The following is a 26,907-nucleotide window of genomic DNA, read 5'->3' on the forward strand; positions in this document are numbered from 1 at the left end:
CCCCCGCACAAAAAAAATCCAGCTCTTGTTCAATATTGCAGACGCTGGCGTTGACATGATTTGTCTGTCAGCGCTGTCAAACACCGGGCCCCCGCCAACTCCCGACACCGGGGGACACTTTGAGATTAAATTGTCAGCCGCGACTTCTCCGTCCATCATGCTGTGTGTGCGTGTGACCGAGTGTGTTCATATATATATATATATATATATATATATATATATATATATATATATATAGGAGCCGGAGGGACACTGCCGCAACTTCCACTTAAGTTCAAATAAGGGCTGTGACCTCTCACTTACATAATCCTGCGTATGATGAACATAATCCACTGGATTATGGGCTCTGCTTAGAGATACCCTGGGCACAAGACTGTGGGGCATGAACGTGCAAAGTGGGTCCCTATCTGCTCGATATCATGGAGGGTTTTGACCAGAATTAGCTCAAATGTATAGTTGATACATTGTTACTTTTTAAGTAAATAAATTGCAAAATATTGACTAGTTTCAGCTTCTCAAATGTGAATATTCTCGGGTCTTCACAAGGGGCCGAAAAGATGCGTTCACGCAGCTGTAAGTACACGTTACATGCATGTAGTTGGTTGAAGGGATGAAGGTGGAGTGTGTGTGTGTGTGTGTGTGTGTGTGTGTGTGGGGGACCTACATGGTGTCGCTCTTGTTCTCCACCAGGTTGATGTCTCCAGGCTGCAGCTCGGGGATCCACCGCTCCAGCTCCTCTATCCAGGGATACTTCAGGGACGAGGGCACCACCACCAGGAGGGGCCACTCCTGGCGGAAGGCGTACGCCACGGCGATGGCCTGCACCGTCTTCCCAAGACCCATCTGGGCCGACCAAAACCGAACGGGGAGGGAGAAACGGGTCAATCGCACGACGCCAACTCTGCGGCAAATTGCATACGACGGCCGAGCTGATGCGAGGCCCGAGAGTAATAAGGTCTCAGAATGATTCTGGTGTCAAACGCGATTAGGCACGTGGGAGCGCCGCGCGGGGATGACAAATGAATTTGTAAAGTGCGCAGCGAAGTCCCAGCCTCATTTGTTCCTGAGCCGCCGGTGTGGTGTGCTTACCTCATCAGCAATCATACATCTGCAAGACAGAAGCAAAGAGAGAAAATCGGTCATCAGGCCTGGCCTGGTTGCTATGAAGAGACACAGCTTACATGTAAAAGAACGACAGCAGGAGGGCTTTGCTCAAAGGCACTACAGCATCATTCCTTTTGGAGAGGGCATTTGTCGGTGCCCTCGTCCGGACGTTTCCCGGCTCGTCCAATGATCCGTAGCAGAAACCCAAGGGAGTGGAGGATCTTTACTTCTATTGACCGGACAGTTAAAAAAAAAAAAAAGTCAAGGACGTATTTATGTAAATTTGAATGAAAGTTTACTTCAGCGATTCAACACTTCAGCAAAAATTCAGCCTGCAACACGACTATTTTAGAATTGATCGACATCCGACAGGCCGGTCTTTTCTTTGTAAATCCTTGCTGTGTGAGCAGTTTCACGGTCCAACATCCCAAAACGGCTAATGTCAAAATACCCGTTGTAAAAATGCAGTGAGGGAGTGAGTTTTAATATCATCGGAGAAGCACTTTAGCACATGGAGAGGCTGCTGTAGCCTCGACAGCACATCACATCAGTGAATGAACAATGACGACGTGTTTGAGGACTATTTGGCCTAAATTCATCTTCTAGTTCACATGTTTAAGACTAACAGAACCTTAAACTTGGATAAAAGGGAACAATGAACGCGGACACATTCCTTGGCTGAAGTTGTCCCGCTGATCGACCTCTGCTGCTCTCTGCCCGGTGGATTCGTGGGGGCCTTCAGTCACAACCTTGCGTATTCATAAACGCTTCCAACACCATGTCGGGAGCAAACGGCGCAACCGTGCGGCTCTGAATACCTCAGACACGCTCTCATTATTCTCCCCCCCACCCCCCCATCTCCCCCCATTTCTCTCTTTCAGCTGAGGAACATGATTAATGTGCACCTTGCCACTGGTGGTTTTTCTAATTGCCAGCACACCGGCCCAGTCAGCGCAATGCACACACACACACACACACACACACACACACACACACACACACACACACACACACACACACACACACACACACACACACACACACACAAAACAGTACGTGTGTGAAAAAATGCACACAAAAGACTTTTGGGAAAAAAAAGAAAAATGAAAAGAAAAATGATACACACGCACGCAAACATGTAAGCACACACACACACACACACACACACACACACACACACACACACACACACACACACACACACACACACACACACACAGGGGCAGGTGCTTGCCATTTCCCAGCACATTAATCATCCTCCTTTAAATAACCCGAGTGTCGTCTTGACGGTTTGAGACCGCGAGGATGCTGCGGCGCCGTTGCCTGACGACGGCACGGCCCCGTCTCTCTAATGTTATCTCTGAAACCCACAAGCCCCAAAGTGTCAGGAAACGGTTATAAGTTCTTTGGTTTTTCCTAACTTAAGCACACCCAAATCTACCAGAGTTCCTTTAATTGTGTCACTGGTGCTTAAAATAGACAAAAACATTTGATTCCTCTGGTTATTTATCATCCGTTACGACCATGAGCGTGCATCCATGAAGCAGCAGCCGAAGTTTCATGGGGTTTGGTGCAGCGGTATGCGAGGTTTGCCGTGGACAGACACAGAGATAAACACCAGTCACTCACTCACGCACGGTGACGAAGATCACATTTTTCATTGTGTATAACAGAACGCATCTCCTGCCGTCTTCACAATACATAACACCCGCCCTTACATTACGACCTATAGCAAACGTCGAGCTTAATGAGGAGGAAATGGAATTTATAGCAACTTAAATACAGTAACGGAGAGACTTTCTTGTTTTAAAGATGGTACCGAGCCTTCTGTCTCTCACAAATTTACGGATGTGCTTAAAAGAAAATGACCCCTTTAATAAGAAATGATTTCCACTTATTTGTTCAGGCAGACTGACTGAATCAACGACATGGAATAAACTGTTAAAAGGCCGTAAAAAAAGCGCCCAAACGTAGGACCGTTGGACCCTGGGAATAAGCCCGATGCTACTCCACAGTGTTGGAACAGCAGAGCACTGCGCTGCTGAGGTAGAACTCTGTGTACAGTACTCTATATTAAACACTCACGGGCGTGAGAACACACAGAGAACAGGACTTCAGGTGTTTGGCCGTCGCAGGGAGAGAGGACACAGGCTGCATATCGATCTCCTCTCACGTCAGCAGAGCGGCCTCATTCAATAACAGCGCGGGCAGTCGCTCGCTATAACATTCCGGACAAATCAGAGCAGGGCGGACACCTTAATGGAAGTGACCAAAAGGCCTTGAATGGATGTACTTTCACTCCAAATTGATGTTTTCTTCGATATCTGGCGCACGGTGCTGCCTTCCACAGATGCACCCTGGGTAAAGGGATGTTTTCGGACGGCTGAATACATGCAGATGTCAGCGGTCTGACGGCACACTTCTGCCCAACTTTCCAAACAATACAATCGACCACATCTCGAGGGTTTTTATTGCCACTCTGTGCCACAACTCTCCCCGCATTATCCCTCCTCTAACTCCATAAAGCTCACTCGTCCTCCTACACAGACCGACGCGGCGCGCTCCATCAGTATTTGAATTGCGACGGCGTCTGATGTGATTTTTTGGGGGTTCGGCGCTCTTGGTATGAAAAGACACAACGACTATGACATTCATTTTTTTGATAAGGGAAAAAAAATGCGCCCACGGATCCTCCCACGCTGTTAGATATCCGACATCAATCTATGATGTTCGTTGCATTTCAGGAGTTCTTCATTATAATGAAGCCGTTTATGTCATTTCTTTGTCTGTCAGCCTGCCTTCGACTAGTTCCACCTCAGGTCGTGGTACCCTACATCTCTGCAGCCGCATTGCATTCTGGTCCATTCAGGCTGAAGCGGGTAGAGTCTCTGTTTAGTATCGGTGAGAATGAATAAAAAAAAGGCACTGCCGCTTTAATTTGAGGCTCTTTTCAAGGGTATTGAGTGATCAAATAAAGAACAGCAGGGTGCCACAAATACATAGAAAGATCAAGATTACTGTCAATAAAATGAACATTTTTAGCTTGTAATCTTCTTTACCGTCTGTCTGTTTGTTAGTGTCGTACTGCAGGCTTAACACTCCAACTTCCTAGTCACTGTATCGTCTCACACTTAAGTTAAAATGGAAGAAGTGCCTGCCAGCATGTATATTTATATATCTATATATATACAATCTGTATATATATAGATATCTGAGGGTAGAATGTAAACAAACTAACTGGCATGGTGCGCTCATTCTGCTCTCTACCTATAACGTCTGGTGCTGATGCCACTTCTGCTGCTCTCCAGGGAGAAGCGTTGCTGCTGCCTGTCACATACTGGCGCCAATTGACCGAGGTGGCTGTCCACACGGTGCGCCAAGAGCCAATTGACTTCTGACCCACCCGTGTAACAAAGCAGCGCCTCCCAGTGTTCTCCGGATCAATAACGGCCGCTCCGCATCGCGGCGGCGCTCAGATTGGCTCCCCCTGCGCTGACCTTCAGCGAGAGCCCGAGCGTACATCGACTGGTCGTAGGCGGGGGGGAGAAGTCCCCTTCGGTTCCTGCAGCTGATGCGCAACAATTACGGACTTAAGGGCAACTTAAGACTCCTACATTCTTGACTATTTACTCGCATCTTGGGCCATCGTGCGGTTTTTGGAGCTGGGCTGGGAATGAGAGTTTCCTGATTGCACTATAGAGGTTGGGGTGGGACTGCCTGTTTGGAAGCTCCATTAGGCAAATGATCCATCTAAACATGCCGCCCTATTAGACCAAATCACACACTGGTGCAGCACAAGAGAGGAACATGTGTGACAGATTATAATGACGTTTTGCTGTATTTTCCTCCTCAGGAAGTGAAACGTTGACAACATATCAGCGGCCGACATTTTCTCAACACCATGCCTCTTCCTTGTCATGTTATTACTGACTTGACAAGCTGACCTTTCGTTTTAAAACTACCTTTAAAAAATGAGAAACTACGCTACTTGGCTTCCGAACAATGAGGCCTTGACGTGACCGAGTGCTCACCGTCCGTTCCTGGATAGAGCAAACTCCACTCCCTCCCGTTGGAAAGGCATCAGGCGCCGCAGGAGCTTGCGAGGAAGGCCCGACAGTTGCTGTGACCATCTTGTGTCACAGCAAGAGCTCTGTAGGTCGTTATCGTCCATCTCCATCCGCACGGCCTCATCCGTTTCTCTGCCCCTGGTTTGAAGCAGGAGGGGAAAAAAACATTATAAACTAAGTTGTACAAATGAACGTAGAGCATCTATTCGACATTAAAGAACCCTTTTGTTTGCCGTATTTGTGGTTGATTTAAACATGTTTTATACAAATGGTAATAAGCTTTCCTCTGCTCCTCCAGCACTGACAGGAATGCCATTTTTAGAAGCTGGGTGACGCGGTGCGGTGGACAAAGACGGTCCGAGATGGTAAAAGTCGCCCGTCTCAGCAGCCCCCGGTTACAACAGCATCTTTTTAGTGTTTCCTCACCTCATCTGGCTGTCCTGGTCTGTCCAGGCTGACGCTTCTGCTTTTGTTATTTAGTTACAGATATTGGTGAGCGTACACCGACAACCACACGAATCTTGTGTCTGAAATAGTAACAACAGCACTCGGACAGAAGTCAGAGACACCAGCTGTGGCTACAGTAAATGGCAAAAGTCCTATGTGTATTACGCACTTAATATACCTCAAAATAATAATAATTTACAATAATACATTTATAATTCCATGTAATTGCAACAACCACAAATTATATTTAATAGTTAATTTTCAACCAAAGCCACCTAAATGGTTATAACTTTATATTTAAACTTAAATAAATCAGCGATGTATAATTAGAGGACCTAAAGAACAAGTTGCCTGTTTTGGGGAAAAACAACTTAATACACAATTAAGTCTGCAAAAGAACAAATTTGGAGTTTTAACCAACTAAAGAAGTCAGGTTGGAGCGCGTGAACTGGAGCTAGCAACTCAAACCGGAAGTAAACAAACGTGCCTACAGAAATAAAAGCACCACTCGTACTCAAACCCACAGATTCATTATTTTATATACCGGATACGCATTCATGTTGTATTTGACTCTCGTACCATGTGAGGTGAAAACACGTAGATGTTTATAGAGGAGGAAACTAGCAAGCTAACATAAATGCTCTGCTTTTAGGTAACGTGTGCGATAGCTACACGTCTGCTGCTCTAAGCTGAGCCGGACAGCCACGTGCAGCATGCATCGTGACTCAGCAGCTGTACTCGGTCACTTAACGTACACGTGAAAGTATTGTGCTAGTAAAGCTATACATCTGTTGGTGTATGCGTGGTTTGCCTACCCGGTAATGAAGCGCAGCACTCTAGTTGTTAATGAAACAGCGGACTGAACTGATTCACTAAAAAAAAGTTTCGCGGGAAATGTAAGGTTCACTCGGTTTAAACCACCGGGGCAGCACGCAGTCAGTCAACGCTGAGTATTCAGTGCTACGTCCTTGCACTTTACGAACTAATGTCGTCACAATTCACCTAAAACAATAAAAGGCGTCAATGTTAAATGATGTGTGGGAGAAAATGACGAAATTGTCAAACAAACCGCGAGCATGCGTGCTGCCACAACACCAGCAACGACGAGACGTGACTTATTTCCAACACCCTACGTATCGGACGTGAGGATCTGACGCACTCTGCCCGCCTGCTCGACTCCTCCGTGTCTCCTTCACTCCGCCACTAACACTAGCTACTTCACCCTCGGTTGACGGCTGTGCACCGGTTTAAAGCGGTAAGGCAACATTAGATATCTGCAGTATCTTGTCTTGTCTGACCGGGTTGTTGTAATCATGTAACACGAGCTCGTTAGCAGTAAACATCGCTCGTGCTACTGCGTGACAGCGCAGGTCGCCGGTGTTTGGCCGTTTTTAAGCGTAATGGTCGTTAGCTTAGCACAAGACACGACACAACGCCAAATGTGGCTCACAATGTTGCCTTTTGCTCTGCGGATAAACGCGCACACCTCGCAGGAAAACGCCGTCTCCGAACTGTAAGCGACCGTCCTTAAACTCAGCGTTCGTCCGAAGAAAAGCGAACGGCAGCAGTTGAATGATGAAGCGTAATTCAGTAACTTTCAGGCCTGGTGCGAGTGTGTCTCTGCTGCTAATATGCGGCAACGAGCAGTGTGCACTCACGGTTAGCATTTCAACACACGGAGCCTTCACTGGGAATGCTTGTGTAAATGTCGTATCGGCCGAATGTTAGTTACGTGCATCACGTATCAGGTTGTAACGTCATGTGTTGTCCGGGCTTTGTGGTTTCGCCGACACCGAGCAAACAATAAAAATGGCCAAATGTGTAATGGAGTCTGGTGCCACGAGCTCGCAGTGTAATAGCGAGCGGACGAAATCGCTATAAACGATTAACCAAGTGCGTTTCCGTTGATTCTCCTTGTTTCTGGTGTAAAGCCCAGCACAACGGGCTCTTCAGGGCAGAGACGTGCTCGTCAATGAGACGTTTAATGGTCGATGGAAGACTACGTAGAGAAACAAGTCGCACGCTAATTAATCGAGCCCACGTATTAATAAATGACATATGACGTTAAGTGCGAAGTAGTTCACCAAATACGGGTTCATGTTGTATTTCTGCAGTGACAAAATGTATCGATCACTAAAACAGGCTGAATGAAATTTAATTGTAATTATGATTTTAAAAAATGAATGATTTAGTGCAGCTTTGCACATAATCAACCACAAACAGATTAGCTGGTTTTAATATTAATAAAATAATTCCTTTTATATAGTAGCATCTTCACATCTCCGTTAGACATTATAAAGGTGGACATTGAATGATTTGAAGTAGATTTATGTTGGTGAAAGCACCATAAATACATCTATTATCTCATTTTTGATACACGTGTATAGGCTACTAAGTGACCCACACGGCTGTGATTCCGATGCACTGACCCCGACTATCATCTGTAGGCTTGATGGAGACGCACCGAGAGCTTACAGGTCGCCACCACTGATGGTGTCGTTTTCATTCAGGCACCAGCGGAGCCTGGTGGGTGGAGAGTGGATGCCGGCTCAGTCCCTCCGGCTGCTGCTCTGCAGAGTGGAGATGATGTGTTCATCTTTGCAGGGGCTGGCGGACTCCGCCGCTGCACATGCCGCCGTTGCGCGTTGTGACCGTCATTTCGTGTGGCTAACGTGGACGTTCCTCCGTGTTTGAGGGATGTGGTGATGCAGATAAATGTGTTGTTTTTGTCACAGAAAAAGTGCACTAAATCTTCACTCTAATGCTCGTGTGATTGTCTGGCCTCGGTGTCGCACCCCTCCCGAGGCTCAGAATAAACGCTCATAATTGTTTGCCATAACCGTTTCACCCGGCCGCCGCTCTGTTGACCGTTCATTACGCAGGTTAGGGCGCGTTTGGAGCTGATGACATTATCAGATATTGAAGGGGGTGGGGGGGGGTTGAGGATGCTGTGTAATAGCTTTAGCCTAAGATGTGGGCCCCACCGGCTAAATAATTCATCGCCTCCCAGGGAGGAGAAGGGGGGGGATCTCTCCCGCTCCCATAATATTTGGTCCGGGCCATTAAATAATTCATCCGCCTATCCGTAAATTGTTTGTCCAATCGGTGACCTTTTCCACGAGATCAAGAGGGAATCACAGTAACTAGATTCATCAGAGGCGCAACGAACGGCACGATCATGAGGCAGGGAGTCGGGAAACGGTGCCGGTTGCTAAGTGACAGCAGGAACTTTTTTTTCTTTTTACGCCCACCGTGTTCGCTGTTAATGTCTTGAGTGACTGAACGCACAGCAAAAACAATCACGATGTGGCGGTCTAGACTTGGACCTGAACCCCCTGCGTCTCTGTCAGCCTGTCGGTCACTTAGCGATGGAGGCGCCTCGATCATCTCCAGAGCTCTACGGCGTGTCTTTGCTGCGTGTGTAGACCGAATTCTCGGTCTTTAATGACACAAACAAGCCAAGTGAATTCTGGTGGGGGCTTCAGTTTCCCCCCCGTTAAATCGTCTAAAGGCAGATTTCGGTGGACTGGAGGTGGTTCGCTTTTGATCGTGCACAAGCAGCTGCTCTCCTCCCTCACTGCAGTCAGCGCATTGTTCTCTAGCTGCTCCACCGAAAACGCTCGTGTGAGATTTGCCGAAAGCCGAGTGTCTTTATTGCAGTGTTTTACTCGTCTTGTCTGGGTAATGGGTGGGTGTTTCAGGTGGTGTCTCTCTCTCTCTCGCTCTCTCTCTCTGAGTCTGTGGGATTAGCTGTGTGTGTGTGTGTGTGTGTGTGTGTGTGTGTGTGTGTGTGTGTGTGTGTGTGTGTGTGTGTGTGTGTGTGTGTGTGTGTGTGTGTGTGAGAGAGGAGCAGGGTGCCAGCTTTAATGGGAAGGTGGCCCAGTGAACAGCTCGGCCTCTCAGCGCCCAGCGCCTCCCCATCGACTCTCCACCTGGTCTTTGAGCACCTAGCTGGCCGCGGACGCGGCGATCCCGTCCCCCCATCCTCCTCCCCCGTTTGTCTTTTTTTCTCTCCCTCTTACCGCTCTACCTCCCACCCTCCCCGTTTTTGCTCATCTTCCTCTCGTTCTCCTTCCATCCGTCCCATGTCCCTGGCTGCCCTTTCCTCCTCCCGCCCCCCGCCTCCATCCTAAAGCAGAGCGGCTAATGAAGAGCCCCATTTAGCCGGTGACTTTGGTTCAGTCGGCGCTCCGTAGCACCGGCCGGCCTCGGTCTGCCGTGACTGGCTGTTGAGGCTCTGACATCACACGGGGGCCAGCTGTTGATTTGGCGCTGTCTCCAAGGCTGGCTGGCTTGATGGGTTGTGGCAGGTAAACTTGTGCTAGCACAGCACTCTCCCTCCCTCCCTCTCTCTCTCTCTCTCTCTCTCTCTCTCTCTTTGTGACACCCACTCTCCCTCTCCCTTTTTACACTCCCCTCTCCCCGTGTTCCGCTCTCACTCAGTCGAGCGGGCGAACAGGAGGCAGCAGGCAGCTGCAGAGGAGCGAGCTGGGAGGCGACTCCAGCCTCCTCTCCAGCAAATAGTGCCTCCTGTACAATGGAAACTAAACGGTTGAGTAGCAGAAGGGATGGAGGGCAGAGCTGCCGGGGCAGGTAGGTCCTGCAGCTTCCAACCTCACCTGCTTTTTATTTGTTTCTGATTTCATCTTCATGTTTCTTGCTTATTGTTTAGTTCTGCTTTTTCAACATTGTGTCGTATTGATTTTTCTGCTTGAGGTGAGCGCATGTTGCATTATTGTCAATCCATGAGAGAAAAATCCTTTTCTGCTCCTTGTGTACCATCGCATGGCAGCAAGTGTTCGGCCGTGAGATCCGGCGCGTCGTCGGTGGCCGAACCAGAGCTCCCCAAATCCCCTCGCCCCGGCTTGCCAACGCTGCCTCTGCTTTTCATTAGGAGGATAATTAGCCGAGATCAGCCAATAAGAGGCTTCGCTTCCGCATTGTTCTCCAGCCAAGCTCTTTCTCGCTCTCTCTCTCTTTCTCTTGCTCCCCTGTTTGTTCTGCAGGTGTTGACTGCAAATGGACTTTTAATGAGTCTGGCAGACTTTTTTTTTTGATGAGTTATTCCCTCCTCATAGGGCTCCATAGATTAAAACTGCTAGACTTGCATGTTAGTTTTTCTGTGTTTATTGTTCCACCCCTAATTGCCTCGATTGATATTCCCTGGAAGCTCTCCTGTGGGAAAGGTAATGGATTACCTTGGCGCTCTGCTGTGGATTTAATTTATTAATGCCGGCTGACGGCGCCTCTTGCCTCCCCGCCGCCTCATGCGACCCGGAGGCAGAGCGAGAGGCGCAATTAGAGGCTCATTTGTGCCTGTTTATGGTTTTCTTTCGGCTAATTCAGTCTGAGCCATTAGAGGCAGTTCCTTAAAAACCGACGCTCGCCTCGGTCGCCCCGGAAATCGAGGCAAGCGGTGTGTGAAAGCGATATAATTTCATAAGCTTTTACACTAATCGTTTTTTCAGGTCCAATTACACAGCTCCCCTGTCAGCGCTCGCCTCGCTTCGCAATTAGCAGGAATGGCTCGAAAAAATGGGAGATTAGTCACTCAGTTTAGCGAAACGCCGAAATCAATTCCATCGCAGCGTCACGAGTGCAAACCGGCATTAGCGAGCTAATTAGCTGTTTATTTGATGCCTGGTTTTTATCAGTTTGCGTCCTGCGCTCCGTCGATTCCACTCCAAACCCGCCTCCTCGTCGTCGGTGTGTTTTTTGGGAGTCGGCAATTAATAGCCGTAAAAAACAAACCGCGTGGCAGCACTCGCTGTGTTTTTGAAATGTACGGTTTCAGAACTCAGCCGACGCGTGAGTGGTATTTGTTTCCTCCGTGGAGTGATCCAAACCTCGGTGCGGTCACACCGAGCTGCAGCCCCCCTTCAGCCACGGCGTCACCTTTTGTATTCGAGTCGCTGCTTTTGTTTCCCCCGATGCTCCGTCTAAGTACATCTCTGCAGACACTATCACAGCTGTTTGGCGCGCCGCTGTCCCTTTCTTTATTTTATTTTTATGTGACGCTCGCAGTAACAACAGAAAAGAGGAGTCTTTTTTCTTTTCAAGGTGCGATCTGCATCTGCACTTCTCGCTTAGAAAATCAACGGCGGATTTGCTTCCTGCTCCTTTAGAGGCTCTTGAAAGGTGACTGCTCCCTCCCTCCCTCGTGCCAGGGATGGAGTAGCAGATAGATGAGGGAGGGATTGAGGGTCCTCGACTTCAGTTGAGCCGCGTTTTTAGCTCCGGACAAGAGCGCCGATCCACGCAGGGCAGAACGGAGCGGAGGCGTCGAAGGGAAAGGTCAGCCCTTTAGCAGGAGAGAGAGAGTGAAGGGGGAGAAGCAAAATAAGTGTGTTGGAGTGTGCTTGCTCGTGTGTGTGTGTCTGTGTGCGTGTGTGTGTGTGTGTGTCATCACCAGTGGGCTTCGCCTTGATTGAAAAATGTCTCATTAACTCGCCATCGAGCGCAATCGTGCGTTAAGAGCCGTCCGTTAAGAGCCCGGTGTATGATTAACTCGGCTCAGTTGTCGGCCACCCTCATGGCCCCTTTGTGTGTTTTTGTTTTTTGAGAATAGATTTCCATCAATAATATGCACGCAGCGGAGGCTGTGCGTTGTCGATCAAATCGTGTTTTTTTTTATTGTCTTCCTTTTGATTTGTGCGACATTTATTTCTATGTATCCTGCATTGTTCCCCGTCTAATTGAGCATCTCTGGGTTTTGACACGTTCATGCATTTGTGCTGGTATTGCAGGTGTGATGCATCAGTGTGTGCGTGAGAGAGAGAGAGCGAGAGAGAGAGAGAGAGAGGGGTTGCAGGCGATAAACGGTGGCGTTAAGGGGCGGTGCAACTCTGAAAGATGCCCCAGAGAGCCTCTTTTAAGGTTGCTGCGCTCTGCAGCGACCGCAATACCAATGAACCACTCCCTGTTCAGCCACAGCACAGTGCTGGAGGACGCACCGGTTCACATGCTGTGTGTGTGTGTGTGTGTGTGCGTCCTAAGGTGTGTTTGAAGCTGCTGAGTACCAATCAAACGTAGATGCTTCCCCGCGTCTGTCAAAACTTTTTTTTTTTTTTGCAGTGCATTAGCATTCGTAAGACAAGTCTCCTGCACACACACACACACACACACACACAGAGGCTCAGTGTGAAGTCCTGAAGCCCGCTCAGCAGCTCCGGTCATAAAACCTGGAGTGCCGACGGCCGGACTCACACTGTCAGAACAACTTTTTCACTCTGCGTGCGTTTATAGCTGCAGGACCAGCACCGGATCACAGAGCTGCCCCCCCCCCCCCCCAAGTGCCATTTAGCCCGCCACAATTTCCACGTAAAAAGGTTTTAGAAGGCAAAGGAGCAGGAGGGTCACGATAAGAGGGGAAAAGACGGAGGCTGTCTAGAGCGCTCACAAGCTGCGTGTCCTAGGTTGTGTACTCTCCAGATGTAAGTAATTATAGAAACGACATCAACATTGATGGATGAGTCCTGCCTCGGGCCTCGCACTCGTCCGTCTGCCAGCGCCAGGGAGAGACGCGACAGCCCGAAGAGGATGCCCCGCCCCCCCCCCCCCTCACAAAATTTGCTTGAATACCAAACAGCAGTCGGAGAACTCAACATTAAGCGCGCAGAGATTCCACTTGACCTTTTTTTTGTCTGGTGTGGGGGGGGGTCTCACCGAGACAGTGAGCGGTGCCACTCTGGCTCCCAGCGGTGCCAAGGCCCCCGGCTGCTGCTCCCAACACAGAGCCGGAGATTTTACGGGAGGAGGGAGAGGCAGGGAGACAATGAGAAGCCCGAGAGCGAGGATCTGTTATAGTTATGTTCGTTTATTCCGTTTCTTGCGATACAAATTGGCAAACAGCGGTTCCAGTGTAAACTAAGGATGCACCGATACTGACTCGCCTAGCTGGATCGCATATCGGTAAAATGGGGCCGATCTATGCGATTCTATGTTTCTACGTTATATACTGTGATTTGAATTCCTGTTCATTTTGAAGTTGGTTCACGACTTCATTTGTTTAAGGATAAATAACAATTCAGTACATTTGTCTCGATGTTCGGTGTCACTTCCACACAGGTATCGTACCTAAATATCGGCATCGGGACCTGAACAGTCGGATCGTTGCCTCTCGACACTAAAGCAGTTTGGGGTTTTTGGACTGCTGGTCAAACAAAACAACACATTTAGAGATGCCACCCAAAGATAGCACTGCAGTTCAGCTGGAGGGGAATTTGCTAGAAAACAAGAGCTTGTACGCTGGCGATTTGCAATTTATGTGCCACCAAATGGCAGAGGATTTTTGAGCTGAGAAATGCCATCTTCCCCCCGCCGCTCCCTGAATTCCTAATGCTCACGGTGTTTTTTTTTTACGAGGCTGGCGGGGGGGGGTGCCTCCTCCCGTTGCCTCAGCCGCACTCCCATCTCTGCGCTCATCAATTATTCATGGCGCACAGGCACGCACAGTCCCAGAAATACACACTCCCAACTTTTTATTTTTGCTCCGACGCACAGATATCTCAAAGAGTTGCTGACGTCCAGAGCCCCCGCTGTCAGTCCGCTCGACCCCGGGTGTCAGTGCGCCCCCACCCCTGACCTCTCCGACCCGGCTAACCCCCCCCCCCCGTGCCTCTCTCGCCCGCAGGTCAGCAGGGGTCATGAGGGCGTCGGAGGCCCCGGTTGCCGTTCAGAGCAGCTGAAGCAGACATGGGCAGAGAAGTCTCAAATGGCACCGGCAGGCTCAGCCTCATCGACCTCACCAGCAGCATCCTCCTTCGCCGCGACCACCACTGGCTACGCAACAAGTACGTCACCCTCTTTACTTCTGTTTGTCAAGAATAGGCGGTGAGACGCTCATTTAACCTACACCATTAAACATGTTTATTTCACGTTATTCTCGTGTTCTCAACTGATCTTATTCCCCAAAAGCACATAGAGCCTTTTCCCCACCAGTAGCACAACGTTATCAATAAAATCGTTGTGCAATGCCGAGTCGATCAAAAATAGCCAAATACAAACCGCCTTAAGACCAGCATAGAGAAAACTTTGTCTAATGTTAATGGCAGCCAAGCGTTACATTTCAAACTCGACAAACAGTTTACAGTAATGGTTTGTGTGTCTTCAAACTAATGGTTTGTGTTGGTGCAGAAATCCATTCAGATCCAGCAAACCGAGTTAGAAGTTTACCTCCTGCTACATTATCATATCATGAACGCAGATAGCTATCATTACATGATATATTCCATAATATGACATTACAATATTAAGGGAGCCTTAAATATATATATATATCTAAGAAAAATATGGTGATGTCCGTTTTCCGTCTCCCTCATAAGAGACCAATTTGCGGCTCCTTTTTTAAATTCCCAGCCGTTCTGTTAATGCAACGCTGAGGATCAAATGATGATCTAGATTACTCATGCAGCCAAAAAACATCAGGGATTCTGAACAGGCACGCGGCGCAATTACCTCCGCCGCGAGGGACGAGACGGCGAAGTCGGAATGCATCAAAGTCTGAAGCCGAATTTAGTCCGACGCGCCGGTCCCGTGATGAAATAATGTGCGTCGGAAGAATGAATGATTCGGCGAGGGAGAAGACGGCGATCCGTCACAAGGCCCGGCTCTTGGAAAGAAAATAAATATAAATATATCTGTATATCTGTCCCAAAATTGCAAATCTTCACTCGAGAGACTTCACTCATCAAAATGTCAGCGCCAGACACTAAATATTCAACGGCAGCGCGCGGCACTCTGGAGTATTAAGCTGTTTTTCCTCTCCGAATGTAAAAATAATGTAAAGCAGCAGCAGCCGGCGTTGCTTTTTGTCAAACCCTCTGACAGGTCATTGAGATTCAACACCTGACTCTCCCGGTGCCCAGCTGCGTTTCGGCTAACCTCTTAGCCTCGCGCGGCATTGGGTTAGCGGCGGAGGAGCTCCGGAGAGCGGCGGGCCCCGGCCCACGAGTCATTACTCCCACATAGAGGGAAACCTGACGCGCTCGGCCTCCGATCACTGCCGGGCAAAAGCGAGTCGAGGCCCTGGCTCTGTCGTGAACGTTTCCAGTTTTGATGTGAATTTCGACGAGCCCCGTTTCTAATTAACCTATTAATCATCGCTCTCATGTAGCAGATGTCAGCCCCTCCCTCCGCGTGTCTGCGCGTGTGTTTTCGCTGCGTGGGGGCCCGGCTGCATAATGAGGGCGCATCAGCAGGATGCGCTTGTGCACCGTGACTTCAACACACGGAAGGTCACGGCATTGCACAATTGTTTCATGCAGCGGGCCACAGGTGCAGAGCCGCGAGTGTTAATGAGTTCTTTTATTGTGAAATTTATTTTTTAACACGGCCAAATTAACTTCTCCATGTTTTATCCACAAAGTTTGAACCGGAGTTATTAAATGAACCGTAATCTGGATGCTTGAGCTGCTCTTCTTTGGTAAAACCAGAACGTGATCCTGCCTTTACATACTGCCTGCTGGTAATTCACCTTTTTGTACTTCTGCACCCAAAAATTCAATTGGAAACGTTGCCTTTGCGACTTCAAGCTAATGAAAACACACTTTTATAATATACCTTTAGTATAGTTCAAAATGATTTAGGCTCTTCCACATTTTTGCTCGTGGTGAATCACAGAGGCTGTGCAGTCCCAACCGAGAAGTTCTTACCTTTCACAATAAAAGTTCTAGACTTATATTAGCTTATTCGTCACACTTTAAGTCAGATTAAGCCCCGTCATATCCATGTTATGGGTTCAACAAATTTCAAACTTCATTTTTCCAATTGTTGGTGCTCCAAAAAAACCTGTTTGGGGGCGGTTGGGTGCAGCTCTCGACCCTCCCCACCTCCATCCGATACTTCCAAACATCGATGTCAAAGGTTTATTTTGAGTGGAGGCCCGTCGATGCAACCCGAAGCCGTCTCACTGGACACTAACTGTGCACCCCCCCCCCCGCTGTGTCTTGTCCAATCGCGTCCATTGTCTGCGGCTGAGCAGCTGCAGAGCCGTGAGGCCGACAGAAAGGAGTGACTGATGATCACAGGCTGTGTGGATGACACAGACCGCCCCTCCCTACCCTGCCGGCGGCTTCATAGACCTTCCTCTCGGCGCGCATCGAGTTTCCCCGTCAGTTAAGATCGTTAGTCGCACCTGTGTTTCCACCGCCACGACGACTCTAAATGGCCGCTGTGAAATCGTTAGTCGGGCGGCTCCGTGGGAACTGCAAGTCATTCCCGTTATTACCGCTGCAGCGTCTCTTTCAAAATAAAACCCGCGAGAAAAATGCAGCGCACCACGGATGAAGAGCAGGTGCTTCGCTGTGGGCCTGATTTAATGATGCAGCTTGAACAAGTAAGTTTGATTTATCACTTTATGTAAGAATAGCTTATCTCATGTCAAGTTTATCGTCTATTTCTACTTTTATAGACCTTAATGTTATTGAAATACCTCATATATACACTATACCTTTAATGTAGGCCTGTGTTATTGTATGTAATGCTTCCTACTGTACATTACCCACGGACAGTTTGAAGTTGCTTACGAACTGTTTCTCTGACACCATGTAGAACAGAAGGGTGAGGACAGTGACTGCAGGACTGCACAGCCGTCGGACACACCCAGGACTCTGTGTTATAGTGCTCATGTTTATTTCTGAATGTACAAAGCAATTTAGTTATTTGTGTAAAAATAAAATACTACAACTCATGAAAAGGTGTATTATTGTGTTGGTATATGCATTCAAGTCTCATCTTAGTCAAAGTATTCATTGAAATGTCTGCTACAAGCTAATCCAATTAAACACGACTTGACTGTCTCAATAATATTTGGTCTCTTCAAATTGTCTGTTTTTGGAGAGCAGCTTCCCCAAACATGCAGCCAATGTAAACGTTTTGTCATCTTCTTGTAATTCCTCAAAGAAAACGTTCCTCCCGTCTCTTTCAGGTTCTCCGCATTCGCCAGCATCTCCCAGTAAGACTTTGCAATGAGAATGTCCGACACAGCCGACACTGAAACGATGAAGGTTTCCGAAGCCGCCGACGCGGCCCCGCCCCCGAAGGACAACGCCACCAACTCTGAGGTCGCCGACCAGAGCGGCCGAGACGAACACGGCAGCAACAACGTGAGGGACGCACAGGTAAAGAACTGAGCGAGGTCGACGTTCACACCGACCGGTATAGACCGAACCATCATTTTTTCAGCGTTTCCATAACCCGTCACATAGTCGTCTACTCGGGGAGGTTGGAGGAGCAGGAGTGATTTTTCACTCTTTCCTCCACACTCGTCTCCATGAAAATTCAGCAACCGTCAAACACAAGCTGCCCCGGGGATCTCCTGTCCCCCGCGGCGTTCCAGTCGGATTTTCTCGGCAGCTGCGGCTATTATAAATAATATTATATTATTCCCCCGAAAAGCAAAATAATAATGCGGGGGCTTGACTCTGCCTCGCGAAGGTCGGCCGCTACCGAAACCCGAATGTGGTAAAAGAGCGTTTGCTCGTTGAAACTGGTGAATCTTCATTTATCCTCCGCGGGAGACGGTAAAGCGGCGGAGCTACCGGGGGGGATTCAGGGCACCTGAGATTACTTTCAAATAAACTGCTAATTAATTAGCTCTCTTTGTCATTGCGGCGAATGTGCTTTGGGACCGTGGGCGAATTTGCACTTTTTAATTTGCCCTTTTCAAGTGGAAAGAGGTTTTGAAAGCCTCCCGCGTGAGGAAATCCAGGAAAAGGGAGAAGGATTCTGTCTTTAGGAGCCTAAAAATAGGATTCAGGCCAATCTGACCCTCGTGGTTGAAAGGGAGAAGTCAGAGCGAGGCAGATAATCTGGAGCTCAAATCCTGGCTTATCTACAGACTTCCTGCGTCTACGTTACCCCCGGGCGAGGAACAGAATGACAGCAGCGTGGGGGGGGGGGGGGGGATCAAGGAGAGGAGGAAGGTGAGAGAGCGTGAGGGAAGAATGAAGCATGAAGGTGGCAGTCATTTTAAAGGCACATCCATCCAGAACAGAAGGAGCAGAAAGTTAATTTACGTTACGTTTGTTGGATGAAATAACACAATCCTCCTATTGGAAACATATAAAGTGGACTTCGTAAGCAATAAAACGCACCATTGCTCAATTCAATACACTCGGGCGTTTTGCTGCTGCAGCCTTACTTGGTCTGGTATGACCAGTAGATTAAAGGGGCTAATGATGGCAGATATTGACGTTTGAATGACTACACCGAGCTGGCTTTACGACACCCGCGCGGCTGTAACTCTACAGTTTGACAACGCACCGGGAGCTGCTCCGCCAAGCTACAGCCAGCTCCCGATTAGCTTAGCATAAAGTCTGAGAGACATCAGATTGGTGTCGATCTTCAGAAACAACTGGCCCGTTATCCTGTAATTTCCACTTGTGGCTGCTGTTTAAAAAAACGGCATCTCCCCCTTTTTAGAAAACAAATGAGATTTGAGTTTTTGGTCAAACTTTTCCCCTTTTCCTCAATTCTTACCCCCGAAAGCAAAAGCTCTCTCCCTCTCCTTTGCACATCTCACCTTAAATCGACTTTGCATGCACCCCTGTCTCCTCCTCATGTTTTTCGTGACCTCTTCTTCTGCTCCTTTTCCCTCAAAACTCACCGGGGATATACGCCGCAGAGACACGCCGATGCTCCTGACCTTTTCCCCACTCGTAATTTTTCACAGCGGCGATAGGGGCCGAAGTTAATTCCGTTGCGTCGGTGTAAGGGCACCGGTTAAATGCCTGAAATGTTAAGAAACGGGGGAGGGAGGAGGGGGAGCGGCGGTAGGTGTAACGTGGAAAAGCATTCTGACAGAGGAGAGAGAGAGAGACTGGGTGACTTTGCCACCATCTGCCTCCAGCTCTCCAGCTCCTGTCCTCTGCAGCAGGACAGGTGGCTGCTGGCTGTCCTACTTCTGCTGACTTCAGCCCTTTCCTCCCCTCCCTCCCCCCCCCCCCCACATTCCTTTATCTCCTGCCGGCATTGTTCGTTTCCCCACCGGCCCCACGCCGCTCAATTAGCCGGTGTAGCGGTGCGCTCACAGTCCCAGCCCTCTCCCCCCACCTCCCTCTCCCCCATCCATATTACCTGCCATAGAAAAAAGGGGCGCGGCAGGTCACAGGCGCTGGAGATAGGGGGGGGGTCTAGGTGTTATTTGGCCCTCGAGCTCAATGAGGGAGGGGAGGGGTTGTCCTTTCTGATTTCAGAGGACAGGTGGGAAGGACAGAGCTGTGTGTGTGGATGCATGTTGGGATTAGGAAGCAGAGGACTGGGCTCTGTTACAATTTTGCCTGAAATGGCTCCTGCCAGGTCTCACCCTCCGCTCTGCCATGCGCGCCACTGAGAGACCTTCTGTTTGTGTGTGTACACACACACACACACACACACACACACACACACAGACACACACACACACAGAGCCACCGGCGCGTGAAGCGCAGAGGCACCGAGCTGTCTCACACGCTGCGGTGGCGGCCGGTGTCTCTCCGCTCTCTGCATCTCACCTCCAGCGCCGGGGTCTGATTCACGTGACGGCTAGATGGAGCCGAGAGCAACGTGTAAAACTGACCCGACTCGCTCGCAGCCACATGTCTGGCTTTTTGTTTTCTGCAGTGTGTGTGTGTGTGTGTGTGTGTGTGTGTGTGTGGGCGCCACAGTGCAGCCGCTTTGGTAGCATATGCTTTGCAAAATTAATTCGTGCTCCACAGGAAACGTCAAATGCTCAACTTGAGGATTTCATGCTGCACTAGGGAATTTTTTGCAGATCAATGCGAACACAATAGGAACACACACACAAGTTATTTAGTTTTTTTAGGGTTTTTTTTGCTGCCTTGGTATGAATTTGTTTAGCTCTTTTTCTGGTTTAAGGAGCAAGTAGCGCACACATGCACAAAATGTAGGCCGGTCATATTTAATTCAAACTTCTCCACTTTCTCGAAGTAACAATCCTGTTTGCCCGAACCGAGCTTCTGTGGTTTGTTTGATTTCTCCTCCTGTGCATCTCTCCCCCCTCTCCCCCCCATGGACAGCCCCTGAAGTACTCTAAGGTACGGTACGCTCCGACATGTGCATGCTGTGCGAGGATGCGCCGACCCGTGGAATGTGCACTTTGGGTTGCGTTGTGTGCTGGAAGTTGTACCCGTGTGTCCTGTCGAGCACGCTGCTCCGGACCATTTTTAAAGACAAGCTGCAATGTGTTGAGATGCCGTTACATGAGTGATAGTGGAGGCTGCGGTGTGAATCATGCCTGGGGAAAATAATGTCCCGTGTGCTTGCTTGCATCGCTTGTTGATGTTCCCACAGGGGGGGGGGACATGACACGGCTTGGGTCTATGTGAAAGTGCTTACTCCGTTGTTTTTATTCAGGATAGTTGTGATCAAGTTATCTGCAGCTGGTCTGCAATCATTTCGGCCGTCAGTCACTCGGAGAAAGATTTCTGTCAGCTGAACTGTGAAATGTTGAAACTGTATGAATTGGCTGCAAGAATCGATCGTGCTCGCCGGCTGTTGCTTGTTTTTACTCTTGGCCTGTCACTGTGATGATATTGATTAAATTGTGTGGTGTGTGTGTGTGTGTGCGTGGTTTTAACTGTGCCCACTTACCTGCACCCTTCCCCCCCCTTAGTCCAACCCCAGGCTAAAGCTCGTGCGGAGCCTGGCAGTGTGTGAAGAGTCCTTTCCCTGCCCTATCCCTGAGCCTTCAGCAGCACCTCAGGTAACCGTCTCCCAGCGACCGGAAGTGTATTCATTCGATACCGGCACGTCCCTAACTCGCATGCAACCGCATCCGGAGCAGAACTCATCCGTCATCTCATCAAACGTCCCCGAGCTACAAGCCCACACGCTGAAGTGCTGACCAGGGATCGGCCCTCGATTACAGCGGGCAGACCTCCGATGCTTGATTAGCGGCCTTCGCCTGACAGCTGTGATTAAATACCCGCCGCTCGATGAAAACACCACATCGGCGAAGTGCAGAGCGCCGACAGCGAGCCGGCCGCCAGTTTGCTAAATCAACTCTTTTATATATTTCTTTCCTCTCTGGAGGAACTTTCTCCATTACATGCCACTCTGCACAGCTCCTGGCACGCTTTCACACACACACAGGTGTGTTTGTTCCAGGTGTTTCAGCCCGTCAGCAGCGAGCGTCCCACAACCAGAGGGCGGCTTTTATTCCCACAGAGGTCCCGCATCGCCTGCGCTCACGCGACGGCTCGTATTGCCGCCATCAATCATGTCGGGGAAATTACAATCTCCGCACGTTAGCTGCGAAGGAGCTGTGGAGCACTCTAATTGAATACTCCCGGTATTTCCTCCCCGACCCCGCCCCCGCTACCCGGAGTCGAGACTCCATCTGCGGCAGACTAACCTGGAGGAGGCGAGGTAAAGCAATAAAGAGACGAAGAGGGAGAGCGCCTTGAGCTGTGAGAACACCCGTTCAGACCGTGATCCGATCTGAACGTTTCCCCGTAGTTTGCATTATTGTCTCCGATGTCTAACCGTACGCGTTAACAAAAGGCTGCACGGATCTAAAGACCGTCCGAGGCACCCCCGATTAAAATGACACCCCCTCCCCCCCTCCCCTCCCCTCCCGCTGTCAACTCCAATCAACGGCCGACAGCCGAGGTTTTTTTTCTTTGTTTTTTTTGTTTTGAGACTGACAGGGCGTTCATTACATATTCGTCTTCACGCTGCTTTTCCTTTATCTCGAGGTAAATGGGTGTCGGAACAAACGAGGCAGCTCGCAACAGCTGCACATCAACCGGGCGGCCTCCGTGTGATGCCGAGGGTGGCATTGAGTAGCAAAACATCACCGCGTCGTGCCAGGGGAGAAAAAGAAGAAGAAAAAAAGAATCCTTTTGCTTTGACACACACACACACACACACACACACACGTGCGTATGAACTGGCTGTCACGCAGTTTTTTCGTTCTCTCCCAGTCTCGCTGAGGCAATTAGTCAGTCGCGTACCTCATTTGCATATTACATTTTCACATATATATACTGGAACGAAAGCAGAACGCAGCGTCTCATTATCTTGCTCCGCAGCTGTTACGGGGATCGAACTCGTGACCTTTTTTTTCTTCTTTTTTTACATCCCCTGGTCATGCGCTGCTCTCCCGCCACCAGGTCGCCCTCGTCTCTCCTTCATTCATTCGTTTCTCTCACACACACACACACACACACACACACACACACACACACACACACACACACACACACACACACACACACACACACACACACACACACACACACACACACACACACACACACACACACACACACACACACACACACACACACACACACACACACACACACACACACACACACACACACACACACACACACACGCGCGCGCGCGCTCTGATGTCGGCCTCCCACCGTTGTGCGTTTAATCTACTTTGCGGCGTGCGCCTCTCCAGCTTTCCTTTCAGCCTTTTGTAGGATCGGCTGAAAAGCAAATCAGATTCTGCTCTGAGTCGTGTGTGTGTGTGTGTGTGTGTGTGTGTGTGTGTGTGTGTGTGTGGCGAGGAAGACTGGGGTAAATCAAGGCCGTTTTTAATAGATCTCACCAAAACATCTTCCATTCAGATTGTCAATTTATTTTATTTTTTACCGTCAAAGGATTACAGCGAACTGTTGTTGAGGACTGAAATGTTCTTTCATCATCTGACACAATGATTTCCATGTGTGGTTTGGAATTAACGGACTCATGTTTGGATGAAACCGGGTTTATTGCTGTGATGATATTCCTCTAACTAACCTAGAACCTCCAGGAGAATCAAACGCCCTCATATTTAGTGCCTCGTTTGTAAATGAACCACCTCGTGCCCGTTCTTTGATCAGAGCACTCGGGTCACATTTGGTATTTGAAGCTCTTGTAAAATGCTGCGTGTGTGTGTGTGTGTGGTAACACGCATTTAATAAATAATAAATACCCCAGCAAGATCCGTTTCAGGCGTGAATCGGTCTTTTTTTTTAGTTTTTCTTTCCTCAACCGGAGTTTGTGTTTGCCCGCCCTGCAGGACGGATCTCCCCTCCAGCCCTCTGAAAAGGAAGAGCGAGCCACGCAGGACCGAGCGGAGAAAGAGGACGGCTGCGACAAGGCGGACAAGCCCGAGAAAACGCAGAGAAAGATGCTTTCGAGAGGTGAGGAAATGTAGATTTTGGGTTGTGAGGAGACTCGGGGCAGAAATCTTCCCATCAGCACCTCGGCTTTTCTTTACATCAGGAACACCCGGGGCCTCATTTATAAACATTGCTTACCCCGTGAGAGATGCGTAAAATGGAATTCACACATAGAGAACTTCTATTTATAAATAGAATCGCACTTTTTTTAATATATATTTATTGGTCGCATGCGTCACTTAAAATGAATCCAGATGCTTTAATGATAATCAATGTCACGTCTCATCCTTATAATTATATCTTTTACCAAAAGTAAACTTTTCCTCCTTTTCTTTTTTTCCTCAGTGCCCTCAGGTTTGTCCGAAAGCGCTCCTGCGTTCGGAATGATATCTCATTACGGGCCGATAATTGCCGTGATTCAGTTAATTGCGACGAGCTCAAGGTGTTAAGCAATTATACGGATTCCCACAGGCGGAGTAAAAGGTGTCCGCTTCGCCGCTGATGAGGCAGCCGCCAATTATAGCCACCAGACATGCCCCCCCCCCCCCCCCCCCATGGGTCCCATCCTTTTTGTCGCCTTTTTTTTTTTTTGGTGTCAACTTCGTCACCCGACCGCTTCCTCGTTTCTTAAATGGTTCAGCTGGCAGAGCTCACTGCTGCTGATACAAGCTGCCAGATTAATGTTTTATCACCAATAACCACCACCAAATAGCAACGTCACCCTCAGACTTTTCCTTTTTTCCTTTTTTTTCTTCACAAATAGTCGAATAACGGCCGTTCATCGTTCATCTGTGGCAATAACGGGCCCGGAACATATTATTCATATTCGTATGAATGACATTATAGTCAGAAAATGACGTTTTTAGGGTGGAATCTCTGAACGTCGTCTGTGTCTCTCTTGGTTAGATTCCAGTCAAGACTACACAGATTCCACTGGGATAGATCTCCACGAGTTCCTGGTCAACACGCTGAAGGGCAACCCCAGGTACGCTCCACACACACACACACACACACCTCAAATGAATGAAGTAGCTTTATCCGTGCTGGCTAGCATGCTAGCCGTTAGCTTGCTAGCTACAGTATTCACCATACCCTATGAAGACACAGAGATGGAGATGATTTTATTGTGCTACGTTAGGATGTGAACTCACTGCTACTATCTGATCATTGATTATGTTTCTTATGACCTAACGAGTAATAACATAAATCACTATGAGCCCAATCTATGCGTTTCTGATGTCTCGAAAACAACCTAAATGTGTGTCATGTGTCTATTTAGGGATCGAATCATGCTACTGAAGTTGGAACAGGACATCTTGGACTTCATCAGCAATAATGAGTAAGACACAACGAGATATATATATATATATATATATATATATATATATATATATATATATATTAGATATTATTTAGCAGCTGACCTTACTGTCGCCTATGGTCATGTAAGTAGTGGTGTCGCTGTAGAACAACAGACTTCTACCATGTAGCTGATCCGTGAACCGCCTCGGTGTGTCCCTCCAGAAGCCATAAGAGAAAGTTCCCGCCCATGACGTCCTACCACAGGATGCTGCTCCACCGAGTGGCCGCCTACTTCGGCATGGACCACAACGTGGACCCCAGCGGGAAGTCGGTGGTGATCAACAAAACCACCAACACCAGAATGTGAGCCCCGTGCACTACACTGCCTCAGCCCATCGACACATCTGTAAAGTTGGTTAACATATGTTCGCTGTCAGCGTCTGCTTGAAATTAAGCCACCGCTGAAAACTTGGGTACCCCCCCCCCTCCCTCACCGACAGACCCGATCAGAAATTCTCAGAGCACATCAAGGACGACAGGGCGGACGATTTTCAGAAACGCTACATTCTCAAACGAGACAACTCCAGCTTTGATCGCGAAGACAGCACGGTAGGTGTTTTATTTTCTATGTGTGTGTGTGTGTGTGTGTAAGAATGTTGTTTTTTCTTTCTACCAAGCTGTCACTTTCATTTCTGACATGTTGGTAAGAGTGGGACAATCTGGCATCCCTGACATTTGTGTGTGTGTGTGTGTGTGTGTCGGCAGATTCGAATGCGTTTGAAAGCTGACAAGAGGAGCAAATCGATGGAGGAGAGGGAGGAGGAGTACCAGCGAGCCAGAGAAAGGATATTCGCACATGATGTGAGAGCTGTTTGTGTAGGCGGGGGAGGAGGGGGGAGTCGGGCATGTTGCACAAATCTTTGTGTCGTCTCTATTCATGTGCAAATTTAGTCGCATTTCTCGCTCCCAATTACCGCCGCTGGATTTATGAATTTATTTTTCTCTCGCTGATGTGGTGCTAAATCTATCAAGTCCGCATCGATGCGTTGACGAGGTCCACGTCATCTTTACATCTTTACGCCCAAATGATCATAACGCAGCTTTCAGTGAATGCAAAGAAGAAAAGTCTCTTGAAAATGCCAACAAGAACAAACTGAATTGTGATTTTCTTTTCCGCCCACAGGGAGATCACTTCATGCTAGACCGGAGGTAAGTAGTCACATGATCTCACTGACTCCTGATGCTAAATCTAAGGATGATAGATTGTCAGTTAATTGGCCAATAAGAGAGCTGAAGCTCTTCAGATGGCTTCTCCTTTTTAAATGATGTTCCATCCTGTTCTTTTTTTAAAATGGTGGTTCTCTCTCTCTCTCCCTCCCTCAGCGCTCAGGATGAAGGCGCATGCATGAGCACCCAGCAGAGGCGGCAAATGTTCAGGTAGGTCCCCCCCCCCACCACCACCACCCACCACCCTCCGTCACACATCACTCAGCTCCTTTTCAGATGGCTGCGACCGCAGGCGGAGAGAGCCCTTTGAATCGGCGTGCGCCTTAATCGGCTTGTTCAGGAAGCAGGAGTGCTGATCTGAGGATTTGGGGGGGGGAGAAGCTTCTGTTAAATGGGATTTTCTGCCCGTGTGGGACGGCCTATTGCAACCCCAGAGCTCGCCGATTACACCGTGACTTTTATTTTTGAAACGGCATCGTTTCTTGATCAGGCTTTGCAGTCTGGAGTCAAAATACAAATACGTCCTTTCTTGTTTTTAACAGTTTTCCATTTATAATATTGAACGTCATCGTGAAACGGTTCAGTTACAAGAGGGATCCAAATCCTAACATAATATGTTAAATATACAAAGAAATGGATTT

General features: G+C 48.7%; 2 protein-coding genes across 7 annotated transcripts in view; one reads left to right on the plus strand and one right to left on the minus strand.

Annotated features, from left to right (window-relative positions):
* zranb3 (zinc finger, RAN-binding domain containing 3) overlaps positions 1-6,590 on the minus strand; it is a 56,515-nt gene extending 49,925 nt beyond the window's left edge. Inside the window, 4 exon segments of the mRNA XM_079185986.1 lie at positions 665-843; positions 1,090-1,108; positions 5,136-5,309; positions 6,434-6,590. Of these exon segments, the coding sequence (XP_079042112.1) occupies positions 665-843; positions 1,090-1,108; positions 5,136-5,281 (344 nt within the window). The 5' untranslated portion in view covers positions 5,282-5,309; positions 6,434-6,590.
* Positions 6,591-6,789: 199 nt separating this feature from the next.
* r3hdm1 (R3H domain containing 1) overlaps positions 6,790-26,907 on the plus strand; it is a 31,969-nt gene continuing 11,851 nt past the window's right edge. For 4 of the 6 annotated variants that reach the window (XR_013767658.1, XM_079185390.1, XM_079185392.1 and 1 more), the window contains exons 1-13: positions 6,790-6,873; positions 14,251-14,410; positions 17,545-17,737; positions 20,636-20,653; positions 21,232-21,321; positions 23,635-23,758; positions 24,644-24,722; positions 25,017-25,076; positions 25,262-25,402; positions 25,540-25,648; positions 25,805-25,900; positions 26,223-26,248; positions 26,423-26,476. Coding sequence is in view for 5 of the 6 variants with exons in the window: in XM_079185390.1 (XP_079041516.1) it covers positions 17,585-17,737; positions 20,636-20,653; positions 21,232-21,321; positions 23,635-23,758; positions 24,644-24,722; positions 25,017-25,076; positions 25,262-25,402; positions 25,540-25,648; positions 25,805-25,900; positions 26,223-26,248; positions 26,423-26,476 (950 nt within the window). In the remaining variant the exon portion in view is untranslated. Of the gene's footprint in view, positions 6,874-10,122; positions 10,212-14,250; positions 14,411-17,544; positions 17,738-20,635; positions 20,654-21,231; positions 21,322-23,634; positions 23,759-24,643; positions 24,723-25,016; positions 25,077-25,261; positions 25,403-25,539; positions 25,649-25,804; positions 25,901-26,222; positions 26,249-26,422; positions 26,477-26,907 lie in introns of those variants that run through there. The other 2 variants (XM_079185391.1, XM_079185393.1) reach the window with 2 other exon arrangements.

Source organism: Pholis gunnellus (genome assembly GCF_910591455.1).
Source record: "Pholis gunnellus genome assembly, chromosome: 24".
NCBI lineage: Eukaryota > Metazoa > Chordata > Actinopteri > Perciformes > Pholidae > Pholis > Pholis gunnellus.